Here is an 18,757-nt window from a genome sequence, read left to right as displayed (position 1 = left end):
TGATCAAATTGAATTTGAAAGATTTTAGGACAGTATAGAGAGGGCTCTGAAACATTTTTTTAGACCATATTGATAAAATGTATAGGAAAATATAATTTGGCCAGTTAAATGAACAAGCAAAATGTGGGGAAAATAATATCTGAAAACTGTGTGTGTGTGTGTGTGTGTGTGTGTGTGAAACGTCCAATCATCTTATTGGCTTTAATATCTGACTGAGCTTATGATGAGAAAAAACGTTCTTCTAAACTAAACCCAGGACTTTTTAGATATCCAGGACTTTTTAGATATCCAGTTAACGCTATAATGACTGCAGTAGTAGTCTGTCACGCGTATTTTTTTTTTTTTTTTTTTTTTTTACTGACTATTGTTTTCCTATTCGCTTAGTTCCAGTTCACCGTTACATCTGTGTGTACCACTGAAACCTGTCCGGCGGAAGTCGTGTTCCCGGGCTTGTCACAAAAGAAATGGCGAGCGGTATCGGCAGTGAGTAATATTTCCCAACTTTCTCTCGATTTTTTTCGTGCTTTAATGGCAAAAACAACCGGCGAACAAACTCCAAACATCGCAGTTCATTTGAATTGGAGCCAGTTGCGTCGTTGCTCAATAAAACGTTAACGTTGCAGAGTGTTGCCGTGTGTGTCTCATGAATGTGTCCCCCGTAATCAACATGGCTAAGCTAATGCTAATATTTTGATATTAGATAATGCTAAGTGTATATTATTGTCCGCAGAGCCATGAGCTGTAGCTGTGTTTCATTATTAAACCCCGGCGCTTGTAAGAACAACATGGAATGCTATAATATATCCTGAAGCCATCCTATACAAGCTGGACAGTTAGTATCAACAATGTAGCTAACTGCAGCTAGCTAGCTAACTTTGATAAATAAAAACGTTAAAGTCAGCCAACAATCGCGACTGCGGTCGACTTTTATATTTTAATGTTAACATCATTAATCCGTTATAGACCGCATGGATTATTTAGGTTATGTGAGGCTGTCATACAGTGTTACTATAAAGAACTTGCCCCGGGAAAACAAAACAAAACAAAACAGCTCCTCAACATGAGACGGCAGTGAGTTAACTTAGAATCTGGAATTAAAGACATATTGATTTACCAGCTCTGACAGAGGCTACTGTAGCTCACTGCCATGTCTTGTTTTTAATCGTGCTATGTTTTTTGTGCTGTTTGCACATTTGGACAAGTACGTGTAACATTGATTCATGAAACTAAACTAAGCTGTTGAAGGGCTCTCCCGAAAATGCAGTGACTTCTCAGTGATTAAGCAAAATGGTCCAAACTTATTTGTTCTGCAATTGAGGTTTGTCACTATCATGAGTGGACTTTTGTTTCTCATTGTTTGTGCCCTGAAGTCTATCATTTCATCAAGCTAATGACAATCAAGGGGCTGCCGAGAATACCAGGACATGTTATAATTTCTCTGTGTGGTTAAACTTTTTCCACAGAACACAAGATACTGAATGTGGGGCCAACGGAGCCCTGGTCAGTCAGGGAGAAACTGTGCCTGGCCTCCTCTGTCATGAGGAGCGGCGACCAAAACTGGTAAAAAGAAAACCAACTCAACAATTCACTCAACTGGGGACAGGAAAGTTACAGTCAGCGCACAATAATAAGAATAACAATGATCTTTCCACATTAACAAGGAAGAGTATCCGACCATCGGTGCATACCTGGACTTACTTCATGTCAGAAACAGACTGACTGTTTTTCTCTTAAATAATGAGCATGTTAGCTCACATACATTAGCTGTCCATTCTTCAGGACTTTTAAGTGCTTTAAAAAGGCAACTGGACTTGCTTGAGGTCCTAGAAGACATTTCGCCTCTCACACAAGAGGGTCCTTTAGTTCTTCAGTCTTTTTTTTTTTTTAAAGTCCTTAGATGTACCATGACCTGGATGAATCTTCACAGACAGTGTTGAGGACAGAGTGCAAATCTCAGTTCTCAGTCACCACTAGAGGTCAGCCTTGGGCAAATTATTGTGTCTCAGTGGTGACAGGTGGGATCATCTGCTTGTTGATTGTCACAGTCATGAACAGCATGACAACATGTGACAATCATTAAGCAGTTTGTAGGAGAGGACCAATGCCAACTTGAGTACACAATGTATCAACTGAACCCTTTCAAAAGTTAATTGAAATAAGAATGTAGGAACAGACAGAAATTGATCATTGCTGCATCCTTTTGGCAGCTGTTGTGGCATACTTCTTCCACCTGTCTTCATTTGGTCCTAACTTGAATGAAATGTCTTGAGTTACCACATGCATTTATTTTCAGATTGTACGCTCAGTATATCTGTTTATTCTGAGGAATTTCTCTCTGTCTTCCAGGGTGTCTGTAAGTAGAGCCATCAAGCCTTTCTCAGAGCCTGGCCGTCCACCTGACTGGTTCTCACAGAAGGTGAGAAAGCTGCAAACCTACTCAGCATTTTCTCCATTTGTTTTTCGGGCAGATCATTATACTGAGCCCTTCTCACACCATGCCTTAGGATAACAAATGTTCTCCCTGTTTTTCAGCACTGTGCCTCACAGTACTCCGAGCTGCTCGAGGCCACAGAAGCCCCGAAGTCAGTATTATACAGACAGTGACACACACCTATTACATGCAGAATTACAATTATGTGTTGTTGCTTTTGTGTGATTTGACTCCACTGTTTGTGCCCTCCTCTGTTGCAGGCGCAAGCGTGGTGAGAAGGGTGAGGTCGTCGAAACCATTGAAGATGTGATTGTTCGTAGGCTAACCACTGAGAGGATAGAGGAACTGAAAAAACTAATCCGAGACACGCAAGAACAGTACAGGTACATACCCCCTTAAAAGAGGACCACTTCAAAGTCAATTTAGGATTGTGAGACATGAGTCTTAACCCTCCTGTGCTTTCTATCCTGACAGGAAGTTTAAGAAGGAGGTGGATCTCATACAGACAGGTCACATGGACTCGCACCTGAAGGAGCTGTGGACAGAGATCACAATGTAAGACTCTTCTTCTGTTTAATACTAATTCTTTTGTATTATGTCTTACTAAATAATTAGTAAGTGACCAATAAATACATCCAATTGACCAATCCTAGCGTCTGCTGTATATATAGTATATTTTACTACAAACTCACAATGCAAAGCATAGAGTTATATACAGTAGATGCAAAAATTGCTGCATGTGACTCAATGCATGCCAGCGATGAGACAAAGAGACGACTCATAAGTGACAGCTATTTTTCTAAAGCATGAGAAGAGGGTTCACCCAGTTGGTTCTGCAGTTCATACCTGCAGCCTTTCAGTCACAATCTTACCTCTTTCCTTTATGCCATTATGCCATCCTGCATATCAAGTTAATTGTTAGACTGTGTGTTTTTCCCCTCCCCAGAAAGAAGAAGCAGGATGAGGAGGAAGCAGAACAGAAGAGGAAAGCCACAGAGACAGCATACCAAGGTAGGTTCAGTTGGCACACTGTTGAAATATGTCATTGTTCTTAAGGAACATCATGTGGTCTTTTATTGTGAACGTCATACTTGGTATGAATGGTACATTGAAAATGGGTGCATGTAGACATAACACCGAAACCAACAAAGAAGATGTGGTATAACAAGGTTTTTACCTTTTGTGGGGGATTTCCAAGTCTAAATCCAACAAATATACAACTACCAGCATACTTTCTTTGAGTTTTTGTTTTTGTTGTTTACTAGCAAAGACACAGGATTGTTTCTCTGACATGCTTGTCTTGGAATGACAATTCTATCACATGATTCCTTGCTCATGGCTTCTTTGCTGCAGTTTTTTCTTATTCCTTATACATAGTTTACTGAAAAAGCAAACTGATTCTCTCTCTCTCTCTCTCTCTCTCTCTCTCTCTCTCTCTCTCTCTCTCTCTCTCTCTCTCTCTCTCTCTCTCACCCCCTCTGACCTTCTCTCTCCATGACAGCTCGTCAGGCGGTGAAAAACACACCTAAGCGTCTGCCCAGTGTTACTGTACGCTCTCCCCTGGGTGCCAGCCCCCCCACCATGGACTCTCAGGCTGACTCTTCGGTTTCCACGCCACCCATGGACACAGGAGGTGTTGCCACTGATGACACCACCACCCACTCAGTTGTAAGAACATGATCATATAGAACTGTCTTTGTCTAATATAGTCAGCAGTGATAAGGTACCACGAGAACACTGTCAATACTGAGAGAAAAATATGTTAAAGAAGGTTTTCTTGGTTGAAATCAGGTCTGTGGATTCCACAACAGTGCTTTTCTGTACCTACAACTTGTTTTTTGTCTCATTATGAATCAATGGAGAAGATTCTGTCACATTATGGTGTTTTTGGCAAGCCCTGCTCCATCTGGAAGGAAATAGTTGAGATATTGCAACTCATTGTGCCAACCACCCTCACTGATTCTCTGCTGCCTCTGCCAGGCCCAGGGGGTCGGAGTGTTTCTACCAGCGACAGATGCTCCAGGCCCAGGGCCCAAAGATGGAGGCCTGGCTGCTCTAGTAGATGATTCACCACAGAAGAGGCTCCTAGCCCAGAAGGCCACACCACCGCCCTCACCTCTCCTTTCAGAACTTCTGAAGAAAGGCAATCTTATCTCGGCCAGCCCCCGCCTGGTGAGAGCCAGTTGAGCTTGGATCCAATCTAACAATGCCAGGACTTTAGAATGATTTAAAAAAAAGTCAAACAGCCAGAATGTATTGCAATTTTCTAATTTAATGTCAGTTGATCTTATTTTGAACTTTTGCTGGTCTAAAAGTCATATCCATGCTGGATTAAAACCTAATTTTTGATTCTTCTCTCATTTATTAATGTCAGGTTGGAGAGGGAGACTCTACTGGAAGCCTCACCAATGGAGTACAGACAGCCACTGCAGTCACTGCCTTACCACCTGGTCATGAGGTCATCACAGGTAAATATTCTTTGTGGAACTGTTAGTTCATGCACACAAATTACACACATTTGCTGTTTCTTACTAGGTGTGATGGTGCAGGTTTTTATTGTGTTCTTATTTACTCCTCTGTGTGTTTGCAGAGGGTGAAGCAGAAGCTGCAGTGAAGGCAGAACTCAGTGAGGAGACAGGATTGGTAGAAGAAGACCTCGTAGCCGTCTCTTACATGGGGGACGAGTTGGACCTGGAGACAGTCGGAGACATCATTGCCATCATAGAGGAAAAGGTACACACTTTGTTTACGTGGAAAGGCTTCACGTCATGTATTAATGAGTAAAACACATTGAAGCACCAGACGTGTATTCTTATTTTGTTTGTTTAACAAGAACTCCTTATTTGGTGACCTTTGGAGTGTTTTGTTTTCCCTTTTTACACCTGTAGAGATGTATGGAACTGACTCAATCAGTCTTTCAGATGCCTGCCAGTTTTCAGCACGTAATAATCAGTGTGTTTTCTCTCCTCTTGTCTTGGTCCTTCCCTCCCTCTCACCCAGGTCGATGACTCTGTGGAGGCCTTGGACGCAGCAGCAGTGGAAGCAGCTCTATCTCTGTGTGAAGAGGCTGTCTCAGAAGGACACACCCTCCCTGGCCCCTGGGAGACCCAGGAGCTGAAGGCTTCAGACCCAGCACCCACAGCCCAAGACTCCGATCCTGCACAGGAGCCTCAGGATGTGGCTGCAATATCCACCCTGATCCCTGCAGGCATAGAGACCCAAAGTCAACCAGAAACTAAAAGAGAAGAACAGCTCAAGGGAAACTGCGAGGGACCTGAGGTGACAGGAAGTGATGTCACCTCTTCTGTCACCTCCGACGACGGTGCAACAGGAAGTGAGGTTACAGAGGAGGGGCCGGCAGGGAAGGAGGCCACTGAAGCAACGGTCAAGAGTGAAGGAGAGGAATGGAGCCAGCCAGAGCCCAACCTGCCTTGCCTCGGTGGGTGGTGTAGTTCTGTAGGCACACACACAGAAATCACGACTTTGCATTTACCTTTCTCATTTTTGTCCCGCAGACTCTGAGGACAGCTCTGTGTCTGGGAAAGAGTCCAAGGTAACACACTAGTGCACACTTACACACATGCACAACCTTTGTAAAACACAGTCAGTTTATTATGTGTGTGTTCTTCAATCTAGGAGGTGAAGGAGGAGGAGGCGGGGAGTGAGGGCGACCCAGAGGAAGGGATGGAGCTGAAGGAGGAATGCGGTGAGGGGGACGGTCCCTATCTGTCGGAGGTGGAGCGAGCAGCCAGTGAGAGTGAAGACGGTTATGGCCCGCCCTCTCAGCGCTACACAGCTGATTCCCTGGCCAGCAGCCCGGCCTCGTCTTCTCAGCTGTAGGTGTCCACATGTGTTGATGCTTAACTATTTTTATCCATTTGGTTCTATGGAATGGTAAAGTGGCTTGTGTGAGTCAGAGGCCGAGTCCAGGAGTAACCCCTGTCCTTACCTCAACAAAACATTTCACCAGAAATGCTGTTTTAAAAGTAGATGAAGCTGAGCTGGCTGAGTATTCCTGTCATGGCCTCTGAATCAGATTAAGAGTCAGTTTCTCTGAGCTAAGCAGTGTTTGCCTGCTGACAAAGAATTCTAACAATATGTGCTTTTGTCACTCTGCCACTTGTGATTTCTCTTCTCCTTCCTGTTTCCATTCATCGCTGACTTCACAATCCTCTCTTTGTTCCCACTGTGTCTTCACTTCTCCTTCTCCTCCTCCTCCTCCTCCTGCTCTGGATCAGATCTACATGTGGTGAGGACCAGGAGGCAGTCCAGGCCCAGAAGATCTGGAAGAAAGCCATCATGCTGGTGTGGAGAGCCGCTGCCAACCACAGGTGGAGCTTCTTGGAATGCCTCAACTCAAATGTCTTTGTTGGCCAAAATGCTTGTGCAGTGCCTCTCAGTCAGTCTTAGAAAGGTTTTTTAATCCCTCAGTTTTTAAAAATAGCTTTATTTGAAAGGTTCTTGGCCTGCAGAAAGAGCATCTCCCTCCAACAGTTAAAGGGTTACTGAATTGATGTTTCTCTCAGGTATGCCAGTGTCTTCCTGCAGCCTGTGTCAGACGACATTGCGCCTGGCTACCACAGCATAGTACACAGGTAAGAATACACTAACGCATGCACTCACTTGCTTTTTAAGTCAGTTTCATGTGCACACACACATTCTATGAGCAATGTGTTCTGATATACGCTTCAGAGAATGTGAGACTCCTAAATCCTCCATTGCAGCAAATTATAATGAGCAGTGTTAAATAATGTTGTTGATGTTAAACACTCCGTTTAATAAATGCATCTCCCTCTCCACTGCTGCTCCAGACCCATGGACCTATCGGCCATTAAGAAGAACATCGAGTCTGGTGTGATCCGTACGACAGCGGAGTTCCAGCGTGACATCATGCTGATGTTTCAGAATGCCGTCATGTACAACTCTTCAGACCACGACGTGTACCACATGGCGCTGGAGATGCAGCGTGATGTCCTGGAGCACGTCCAGCAGTTCCTGGCCACCCAGCTCATCATGCAGACCTCCGAGAGCGCCATCTCCGCCAAGAGCCTCCGTGGAAGGGAGGGAAATCGTAAGCCAGGAGAGCCAGCTGAGAAGGTGGGTTGGGCGACTTGTTGTGGGTCAAATTAGAATTCCCTTAAGTCTGTCATGGTGTCAAAAAAATCTGATTTTGATGAAGCACTCTATAAACCTCTACATCCCAAAAAAAAAAAACTGGTGATGTTTGAAACTCAACTGGAAAATGTCTTGAGTTTCAAAATATCAACAGCGAGCAGGAACATTATTTTGGGATATGGTGGAGGCAGTGTAACAAAATCTTGGAGTCTCACTTTGAAGCCCTGACCAGCCGTGATGCACCCTCTCAGATTTATCATATAACATACGTACGAAAATACGTAAACATGCAGTATGAAAAGAAAAACCCCACCCAGTGGCAGAGTTCCTATGTTACATCACAGATTGTTACTGAAAATGTTTTGGACAGGTTAGGATGGTTTGCGAAAAGAAATTTTGTGTAAAGTCATGAATGGATCTGTTACAGAGTGACTGTGAATAGAGAAACTTGTTGCCATAGTTGTTGACTCAAGTCACAAATTTGTTGAATTACCTGTACGGTCAATCTGGTTGTCATTTTCTTTAAAGTGTGTCTTATGGATCAAGAGCACCAGCATATTATAAATTCAGGGCTTTGCATTGACTTGGCTATGGTTAAACACTACTTCTTGCTTTATCACTTAGATTGTGTATGTGATATATGTAAGTGTGTTTGTTTCCTTTCATCAGTTTGCTAACGTGAATAAATCTAAATTGAACTGGTTCAAATTATAGTAAGAGTAACTATTTCACTCTCTGTTCTGCAAAACATTTGGCATCAAAGAAATCTGTCAACTTTTGGCATGTTTCTTGGCATCACACTGAACAATATAGTTTACCACAACTCAGCTGAACCTTTACTGCTTTTGTATGTATGAATTTAAAGAACCTCCATCCAACTTTTAGGAGCTTAACCTGTGTAGCCTCCTGTCGCTGTAATACATGCTAAAATGTGAAGCAGAGCCAATGATGCACTGAGGACACTATGAATGATTTTGGTATCAGTAAGCTAACAAGTGTGCCAGCTATATGTAAAATATGTGCATTCACATCAGCATCATACAAGTCAGACATGCATACATTGTTGTATCCATGAGACACTTGGAGCCCATTTACACCTGGTATTAAAATGTGATCTGTATCTGGTCACGTTGTCCAGAAAAGGAAAAACACATGCTAATGCAAGGTGTAAATGTGTCGTGATTGGACTGTAAGTGGATCTGCTGGACCACATCTGGAGGCAGTCTGGCTCACATTGTGTTCGTATCTTAGGGAGAGGATGATTGCAATCCATCCAACTTGCTGCCATCTGTACACAACAGAACATTGACACAGATATTTGTTGTTAGCTAACATGAAATGTAGGTTTTTTTAGTCTAGAAAGCAAGCGTGGCGGCTGAAATGCCTGTAATAAATCTACTGATAATACTGTTCCATGAAAGTGCCAGAAGACGCATTATTTAACAGAATAGCTTAAAAAATCAAAGCAGTATGGGTGGGAAATAAATGACATACGGTGAGAAATAACTGTGTGTGACAGTGTGTGTTGCACTCATCTGTGCAGCTGTGGCCAACACGCTGGCATTGCAACACGCCAGAACAAACTGACAATACGGTCATATGTTCCCAGGCTTAGGGTTAGGATTTTGACCCAAACACAATCAGAGGGTGAATGTGTGTTAACAGAATATTGAACTGGAACCCAGGAACAAATAGTAGATCCGCTCCTGTCCCCAACCAGGTCCACTCTCCTCTGCGCTCGCTGCAGTATGTTTCCATAGAATAACTCCTGGTCTTGACTTCCCAGCTGATTCATGTCCTGCATGTTGGCTGCACCTTTCCTCACTAACTTCTGTCTGTCTGCATCTGCCTGTCACTGACTCAACTGTTCGTCTGCTGTCATCTACAACGAGCATTTGCCGTTGTGTGCGTGTGTGTTTGTATTACTTTGTCTTAACTGTGTGGCTGTGGGAATAGTGAGTGTGTGTCTGACAAGGCTTCCTGTTGTTCATGGCATTTTTGAAGTGTCGTGGAATTTAGAAATGTCAGTTCCAGGTGGGGAATTTGCATATTTTCCCTGCAAAGTCCAGACATATGGGTGAATTTTGCGAATGATTTACTCTACAGAATATATGAGACAAAAAGCTCCAGAAGTGACTGACGTGTTTTAATCTTTGTTCAGCTGTTCTCTGCAGCTCGCACAAATGGAGATGAAATGAGGCTGTCGCACACTTTTTCGAACTTAGCTGAACTATATTTAAAAACATTCGTGCTACAACTGGATAAAAGTCATGATGTTTTTCACAGGAGCCAAGACGGGACGTGTGTGTCTGTGTTCGTGTGTGTGTGAGCTGTCTTAAAAACATGTTTGTGTGTATGAGAGTGAGCTTGCTTGCTTGTGTATGCGCCCGATCGTCTCTTGTGTGTTTATCTACGTCTGTGTATCTGTCTGTTTATATTAATGTCGCTATTTTCTCTCTGTGTATGTGTGTGTCTGTGGGAATCTGTCTTTCAAAGTGTGCGTATGTGTCAGTGTCTGTGCCGTGCAGCGGTCGAATGGACACTCGTTCCTCGGCGCGTTCTGTGTTTGACGCAGACTTGTATGAAACTTGCTTTCTCACGCACATGTGTGTGTTTTCTCTCTCTTTCTCACTCCAATGTTTGTCCTCCTACAGGACAGTGTCCCAATGGCCTCTCCTGCTTTCCTTCTCTCTCTCTTTGTAAGTATTCAGGTTCTCCCTCAGATTTCACCAGAACCAGGCCTCGCTCCGCACATGCTTGCCTCAACGCACGCACGCGCGCACACACACACACACACACACACACACACACACCTGTCTTTACCTCTCACTGCTTTTCTTTCTCTCAATTCAGTTCAGGTTAAGTTTATTAATGGAAGCAAAACAGTTCTGTAAAGTAACTGCAAATATTCAGTAACAATTCTGTCATGGTATCACATGAAAGCAGCTGTTTTCAAAACTTACAATGAAAAATTATTGCCTTAAAATTAACAAAAGCCAACGTGCCAGCTTTACAGTCCAAAATATTTGCATTTTTTCTTTTGCAAGACCATGAAACCAAAATAGACAGAGCTAACTAAGAAAGCCAGACCGATTAATCCGCCAGTTCGATTTGACGATATCAGTATCAGACCAGTATCAGCTTATTGCGGATATATTGGTATCAGTGAATTTCACCCGATAAGTAACAATAAATTGCTGGACAGAAATGCTAAACTAGGTCTGAGGTCATGTAGAAACGGTGTCACGGCTTCATAGTTTCTCCACCAGAAAGCACTGACAGTTTAATTTAAAGAATACAAAACAAATCTAAAGGAACCAGATCAAGATTGTCTAAGTTTTCCATGTAAAAAAAAGAAGAGCAAATGAATAAAAATATTCAGCTCATATATTGATTTCTGATTTTTATGTTATTTTTAGCTCCCAACTATTGATAATCCAGTATCCGTCAAGCTGTACGTACGAGCACAATGCAGTTATACACCACATACTGTTAAATTATAATCACTAAAATGATCAAACTGTAAATCTTCAACGTGATGTCTAAAACACTTAATTTCTTTTCAAGTCAAAGTTAATATGATTTAATGTGTCTTAACTCTAAATTCTAATGAATAACAAACAATGTAACAGTATTATTTCAGAAGAGTTTTAACACTCTTTGATACATCGGTTGACAGGAGCAATATAATAACCTCACAACTGCCTTCAGACTCAGATTCAGATGTTACTATTTCCTGATTGGTCCTCACGAGTATGTGACATCACCTTTTCCTGAGTCAGGTCACCTCAAACCAGTGAGAAGAAGTCAGATAAAACTTTGGACTGTTTGTGTAACATGTTTTTCTTTTGCCCGTCAGTCACGTTTTACAACACTTGATGATAAGATTATTGTGTTGCTCAAAGCCTCCAACCATTAAGGCATAAACTTTGGTATCAAGTACTCAGTAGCAATGAAGAAAAAAACCAAAAAAAACAATAGACCCTCAGTTCCCAGCAGCACTCAGCTCTGTAGAGTCTCTGTGTGATATGGACAATAATTACAGTGCCTCTGAGTCTTTCTCTCTGACAGCTTCACACACAGCGACACACATTTCTGAACACTCTGTCTTTGTCACACTCATAAACTTTAAGTTCTGTTTGGACACAATATTCTCTCCATACACACACACGCGCACACACACACACACACACACACACACACACACACACACACACACACACACACAGAGGCTCCCGTATAACCTTTCATCACCCAAGCTTCCGTCGACCTTCGGTTAATGACCCCATGCCGGTTTCCTGTGTTTTTCTGTTTTCGTGCAGTTGTCTGTGTCTCTTCATGTTCTAATTTTCTTTTCTCCTTCTTTTCTTTTGAAAACGTCCTATTTTTGATCATCTTTTTTTATGTTCTTCATTTGCGGAGGAAGCCTTCCGAGGTGGACTGTGCTGTGTTTTTTTTGTGCGGAGCTCAGTCGCGTGAGGAGGCCTGCCACAGGGCCTCCCCTCACTCTGTCCAGCTAACCTTTGACCTTTACGCCTTTTGTTAATTGTTGTCTCCCGCTCTCTCTCGTCCTTTCCCCCCCCTCTCTCTTTCATCTGTCTCTCTGCTGCAGGATGGAGGCACCAGGGGTCGCCGTAGTGCCATGGAGGCCGACCTCAAAATGAAGAAATAGAGGTTTCAGAGTAGGAGACACTTTGAGAGACAAAGAGCTGCTCCTAGGATCAGAGAAGGTGGAGCTGAATACTTACTGGTCACCTTGGTTGTTTTCTAAAGAGGACCGTGCAGTCTCTGTGTGCCTGGCGTATGTGTGTGTGTACATATACACACTTATTCATCTGTGCTTTGGCGTAGACGAGGGTATATGTGAAAGGGCGTGCCCATCAGTGTGTGTGTGTGTGTGTGTGTGCGCGAGAGCTGCATCGAGGTTCCTCTTGTCCAGTTCATATGATTGGTTAATGTGCAGCGCCGTGGGGATGTTACTCCAGGCCAAACAAGTCAGAGCACCTCTTTGCCCAAGAATCATTTCACCAGCGCAGGTACTTGTTCGTCATTTCCCTCTGCAGGGGAGGAACAGCAAAGAGAATGAAAACATTGTCACCAGCAAAAGTTTGTTTGGAATCGAATAATAGAGGGCAGGAGGAGTCCTGCTTGTCAGATTTGCTCATGCTAAGTCATGGATGCGTTGATACTGGTCCTGCATGTGCAAGTCAATCAAGATACTCAATCTGTATGTTTGATTACTGCTAAAATATTCTCAGACTCACATAAAGGCTGTTAGAGATCAAAACAACTTTTCTGCCTTTTTTGATAGATGTAAGAAACGATGGCTGTCTTCATGAAGAAGAACTGATGGAGTCATCAAACTGATGGCTTTTTTCAGTTTTGCTTCGTAATGGGTGAGAATGCCCCTCTGTGTCGTCCGTGTTTCAGCCCATTAATTGCAAATTGCATTTACATTTCTGCTGACCGTTTTCCAAAGCACAAGTTTTTTAGGTTAATTGCCTGCTTTCAAACAGTCCCTAAGCTTCCATTACAATCAAGAAACTGTAAAATTCAACTTGTGAAATCAACCTTGTAACTAGCTGAGATATGAACGTTGCTGCAGGGCGTCAGCAATGTGATGCCATTTGTTGCAGTTGTATCAACAGTGTGGTACTGCCGTTATAAGCAGGACCCATTTTCTTAATTTGGTGTTGCATTCAAGTATCTGACAACTAGTCGAGTATTTTTTTCCAAGTCCAGATAAATAGATAGTCTAAGCTAGATATCATGGAAGTGATTTTTTTGTGTATTTGTAAGGTTGCTGTTCAGGACCAAACTTCTACACTTCAGATTTCGGAGTGTCCTTGAATGCAGAGTTTACAAAACAGTTCTTGCAGATAGTTGACTGTTCTTGATGAATTACCTTAAAGGTCCCTGTCGGTGTTTTGCAACCACAGCTGTACTGGGGGCGTTGCTAAGGAAGTGACTCTGTCTTTGTGACATCACAACCTTACAGAAGTCAGTTTCTGAATACGGGCTGTGTGCATTTTACAGTGGATTGAGCATTTTGATACTTTCACAGTATTTATATGACACCTAGACCTGCTTTGTAATCAAAAAAGATACAGAAATCTCACTTTCTGTAATATGGAACCTTTAACCTTAAAATCCACAGCTCTTTTTATTGTTGTACAGAAACCAGTCGCTGCCTTTTGAAGGTAGAGAATCCCAAAAAATTGATCTAAAATCAAAAATCAACAGTATATTCTCCATAAAATAGTTGGCAGAAATGTAAAATACAGGTGTTTTATTTAGTTTGTTGATGGGCTAAAACATAGTATGTGCAGATTGTAGGGGTGGGCGGTATACTGGTTTTGTCATGGTCACTCGTGTCACGTTCAGCCAAGACATGGATTTTGCAATACCGTCATTACTGTGATAAATGTTTTAGCATATAGAAAATAGTGTGCTTTACTGTGGCTCCAATAGCATGCAGGTAGAGGGCTACACATATACTCACAGAACTGGAGTTACACCCAGTAACTACTGTTGTTCTCACTATAATGCCACTCCAGTAACACAAAGATGTGAAGGTAACATTATGAGCAACACTCGCAAATTTCTCAGTTGTTGACAACACAAAAGTCTTCATCTACTCCAGCATCCGAGGAAGCGAAGAGCCAGAGGATTAACTTAAGCCTCATTTGAGGTCAATTAAATAACCAGAGTATTATGTTGGATGTGGGGGAAACTGCTTTTTCACATTGCTTTTTGTGTCGTTTCACAGTCAGATCTAATGTTAGCTCAACACTTCATACTGCAACACAAGTTCAGCTGCCTCCTCCACTGTGTGCCGCATCGGTATGTAAATGTACTTGATAGACATGTCCTGTGGTACACTGATTGTTGTACTTATATACTTTCGGTTTTCTGCCAAATAAACACTGGTGAGATGTCTAATCCTACCCCATGTCTAACTGAGAATGAATCACATTTGCTAATTCATTACATTATGGGGCAGGTTATTCCTTCCTAAACACAGGTGGGCCTATACGTCATTTTCAGTCCTATTTGGAGCCAATAAACACATCGTTTTTTTTTCCATAATAGTTTTGTAATGCCGTGATATAATACTGTCACTGTTAAAAAAAAAAAAAAAAGAAAAAGAAATGCCTTGATATAAATTTTAGGTCATATCACCCACCCCTAGAAGATTGTTGTTGCTGAAATAGTACTGATGCTTCCCTCTTGCTCATTTAGGACTGTGCTATGTAAGTAGCATAAGAAACATCTTTGTGTAATGTGTGTTAGATGGGAGTACAAAGTTTTGTACTTGTGAGATGGATCATGTAGAGTTTTGTGTTTGAGTAGTTATACATGTATATGTTCTGTTGTACATTTGTTAAATAAAAAGATTATTTGATCTAAAACAAAAATCATTTCAGATCGGTTCATTTGCTGTGGAATTTAAGTTTGTCTCAGTCACTTCAGGCATTCACCTCATCATTTAAAGACGCTTCACATGGAAGGACTTCTTTTCCTAAATGACTTCCGGCTTTAGCCTTCTTGGAAATCTAGTGTCACCAGGTTCAGTGCTCTAAATGGGCTCATTGAACTGAACTGTTGTGTAATCATTTACCCTTACTCATAAACAAGAAGCTGCAAGTCATTAAGTATCTGGTCCCATAATTGTTGGCAGTGTATGTCACATATGTGCGATATGTGTGCTGGGACAAACCACCACATTCTACATTTTCATATGTATGTGTGTGTAAAAGTATTATCAAACCCAAGCACAGGACAAGTAGCTTACATTTTTTTTTTATTTTACAACTGCATAAATAGTAACAAAAGTACAGCACTCTTCAGGAATGAGACCTGCCCATTCCTGGAAGGAAGTTTTAAAGTTTACAGTGTACACTTTTAACATTCAACCATTCTGTGCAAAATACTGTGGTCACGTTGACAACAGAGTGGAGGAAAACAAGGAGTTTGACCTCCTGCTCCAAGTTGGACATTCATACATGAAAGAAAGGACAAGCCACTTCCTCAGAGCTGAAATATAAACACAGGGAAACTCCAGCATTTTCCAGTGCAGTCCAGGCCAAACCTTGCACATGTAGCCTAAGATAAAGTTGGAAGTAACAGTCCCACAAAAAGAGGTAAACAGTGAAACAGGGCTTTACATTTTCAACATCAACCCTAGTTGAACTCATGAATAACAGGGCTGGCAGAGGAGTAGAGCTTCCTCTTCACCAGCCGGTACTCTGGTCTCAGCTTCAACACTTTGTTGGTATCAAAGAAGTGCATGAGCGGCGGCCAGCCATCCCTCTTGTCAGCCTTGAGGATCACAGACAGTTCAAACGTCGGGGTAACGCTTGGGTCTGGGAAGATGCTCCCCACAGACTTCAGGCCATCTGTGCGCTCCACGTAGACCTTGATGGAGGCACCCCGGAGCCCACAGGGCTCATCAGCGGAGGACTGCACCACGTCCTGGCCCACCCTGGTGGTCATGTGACAAGGCAGCAGCAGCACCTGGCAGTGGAGGGTGGAAGCTTTGGCCTCAGTCAGACAGTGCTCTATCTGCCGGGTCACATCCTGCTGAAGGAGTCGCTCTTCGTGCTCCAAACCAGCTTCCCAGTTGGAAACTGTAGAAAGATAAAGAGTGTTGTTAGAATAAGTCTATGTAGTGAGTCACAGTCCACATCCGAGTAAACAAGTGTCAATGCTGGTATTTAATTTGCTTTTTGACAGCCACCGACACCAAAGTGTAATTCCAGTGTATCATCAATAAAGCAAGAGCTTGACCCTTACTATTTTCAGTTTGTTTCATCATGCGAGAAACGTCTTGCAATACTGCACTAAAGTCCCAGAGTCATCAGAGTAAAAGCTGTGTATCAGCACGCGAGAGGAGAAGCAGTGAGAGCAGCTCAGCTGATCTCAGACCTCGATCAGTTACATCAGAAACATACTCATCAGGAAGATCAGCTAGTTCATGTGTTCTTCCGTTCTACTCTGTATACAGGTAGACTATATAGTAGCGTATTAATATTAAAAACACGGATCGGTCAATTACAGCTGATAGCGTACAATGACTGTTTAAATGAACAACTTTCTGGAGTTTCTTATTGTCTCTCACCAACAAAAACTTCATTCAACTTTTTAAAACAACTTACTAGGCGAGTTGTTGTCTCCCTCATCGCAGCTTTCGACGCTCCCCCGCCGGCCTGAAGTCATCTTCGGGCCCGGGGATGTGAGCTGAGAGAAGTACTTTCCGATCATCTCCACGACGCTTTCTTCCTCTGGCATGACGGGCACTCTGTGTCCAAATAGCAAAGCCGTGGTATACACCATCCTGATTCCCGTTTGTGAAGCTCCGGTGTCTCCTCCGAACGTTTGGTCTGTATTTTCTCCATGTATTGAGTTAGTCGAGCCGGGCAATTCTGCGCGAGGACTGCGGAGCTTTTATACCGGAGGGGCGGCTGGTTGCATCAGCTGAGCGCGCGCACTGTGGGCGGGACCGACCTGCGCAGTCTAGAAGGTTCCTCACGCAACATGTTCGGACATTGCACTGAGGTAGGAACGCAGAGCTGACACCTGTCACGTAGGGACAACGCACCATTAGTTCACGTAGAAGAAAACTATTGGAACATAATATGACTCTAAAAACTTTTACTTTTACTCTTTTTTATTTACCGTCATTTGTCAAATTTAGCCACCTAGCTTGACTGACGACTAGCAAACGTCCCCAGGAGCGATTTACTTTACAGACAGAAAACATCCAACAATAATTAATTAGTCAATTAATAATCCAATAATTATGATAAGATAAGATAAGATATGATACAGTAATTAAAACTGCCCAACAGGGTAGTATATAGGATAAGATTATTTTTTACCAGTTTGTGATGTCCAAATGTTTTCCTGTAATTTCCAAGAAGTTTCATTGAGAGAAATAATCCACTTGGTTTTCAGCTGATTCACGCTCAGTTAATTCATTCCAGTGGGTGGCATGTAGAGGGTTAGCTGAAAATGTAAAAATGCTAAATTTGCATTTATTTCAACATATATGGAAAATAAAGTTTACAGTAACATGAATAATTAATTGGAATTTCCTTGGGTTAAAGTAGAGCTTTTCTTTGAAGGAAATTCATATTTCTCCCATTATTAGCACCAAATTACGGAGTTCTTTCCAAGGAACTTTCACTAAAATTGTTAATTACAGACCCCCAAAATAAAGTGCTCTTTAATTCATATTTATTTCAACCAAAAGCATTACATACTTTTAATAGTTCTACTTTAAGTTCATTTTATGATGATTTGTCTTTTTATTTTCAAGATTTTTTAGGCAAGTAATAATAATTTAATAGAGTCTTTTTACATTGTTGTGTTAGCCCTTTTTCTTAAGTAAAGCATCCGAGTACATTTTCCACCACTGTTCATCATCGATGCGAAAAGGTTCAGTAAAAACTATTGATGACCTGATTGGGCATGTAGCTGCAATGGAAAGCTACACACCTCTGACTAATATATAGGTCATTCATGATGTTGTCTACTGAAAAATAAGTGTACGCAGTGCACATATTCAGTGTCGTAAGAGAATATCCACAACAACTTTTCAGAGGGAAACTTACACTGTAAACTAGAGGTTACTGTTATGCTAATGAAATAATAATAACAATGTACCAGGACTGCATACTGTTTATCTATGCTTTCTAAAAATACATTTAAGGGGAAACACAAAAACAAAGCTTAATGTATATTGTTATTAACTTCAGTGCAACAGCAGGTAATAAGATTCAGAAAGGGGGAACTATGGGCACACAAACAGAATAAAAGGTGAGTTAAAATAGAAGAAAAAATATAATATTAAAAGCGACCTGAGTTTATCAAAAAAAGGGAGTATGTTGAGTAAGGCATGAGCAAATCGGCATACAGTTACTTATATACTCACACAGAGTCATACAGTAAGTACTGAATTCCCTTGAGGTGATTGTTTTGAGTCCTTCTGAGAGGGTGTTGTTCAGTCTACGGCATTCATGGAAGAAAGTCTCTTTAACACTCAGGGCCAGACAGCAGGAGCCCCACCTGATTTCTTTCACAAAAGCCTGATGGCAGTAGGAGGGAGAGGCTCTTTTCGCAAAGTCTGTTTTTATACACAGTAATGATGTTGGCATTTAATGAACAGACTTATCAGACTGAATTGATCAGTGAATGGACCCTTGACGT

At 42.1% G+C, this 18,757-nt stretch overlaps 2 protein-coding genes across 3 annotated transcripts; one reads left to right on the top strand and one right to left on the bottom strand.

The window, feature by feature from the left end:
- Positions 1-421: 421 nt before the first annotated feature.
- On the top strand, positions 422-14,964 carry brd8b (bromodomain containing 8b). 2 transcript variants are annotated; one of them, XM_076739060.1, is made up of 19 exons: positions 422-483; positions 1,464-1,560; positions 2,347-2,416; positions 2,533-2,582; positions 2,692-2,814; positions 2,906-2,986; positions 3,378-3,442; positions 3,933-4,099; positions 4,412-4,603; positions 4,806-4,899; positions 5,022-5,164; positions 5,432-5,870; positions 5,947-5,984; positions 6,068-6,267; positions 6,670-6,762; positions 6,958-7,026; positions 7,243-7,528; positions 10,201-10,245; positions 12,159-14,964. In XM_076739060.1, the coding sequence occupies exons 1-19, from the start codon at positions 465-467 to the stop codon at positions 12,216-12,218; spliced, it is 2,331 nt and encodes a 776-aa protein (XP_076595175.1). In that variant the 5' UTR covers positions 422-464; the 3' UTR covers positions 12,219-14,964. The 2 variants fall into 2 exon arrangements, with proteins under 2 accessions (XP_076595175.1, XP_076595176.1); XM_076739061.1 differs by lacking the exon at positions 10,201-10,245 and having other exon boundaries at positions 12,159-14,672.
- Positions 14,965-15,357: 393 nt separating this feature from the next.
- LOC143325947 (DNA damage-inducible transcript 4-like protein) lies at positions 15,358-16,984 on the bottom strand. Its single transcript, XM_076739367.1, has 2 exons — positions 16,705-16,984; positions 15,358-16,176 (listed from the first exon to the last, which is right to left on the bottom strand). Exons 1-2 carry the CDS (start codon positions 16,880-16,882, stop codon positions 15,731-15,733), a joined length of 624 nt encoding a protein of 207 aa, XP_076595482.1. The 5' UTR covers positions 16,883-16,984; the 3' UTR covers positions 15,358-15,730.
- Between the last annotated feature and the right edge of the window lie 1,773 nt (positions 16,985-18,757).

The sequence above is a fragment of the Chaetodon auriga genome, chromosome 9 (assembly GCF_051107435.1).
Source record: "Chaetodon auriga isolate fChaAug3 chromosome 9, fChaAug3.hap1, whole genome shotgun sequence".
In the NCBI taxonomy this organism is placed as follows: Eukaryota; Metazoa; Chordata; class Actinopteri; order Chaetodontiformes; family Chaetodontidae; genus Chaetodon; species Chaetodon auriga.
Note: the sequence above shows the minus strand (reverse complement) of the source record. Positions and strands in the feature narration are given on the sequence as shown.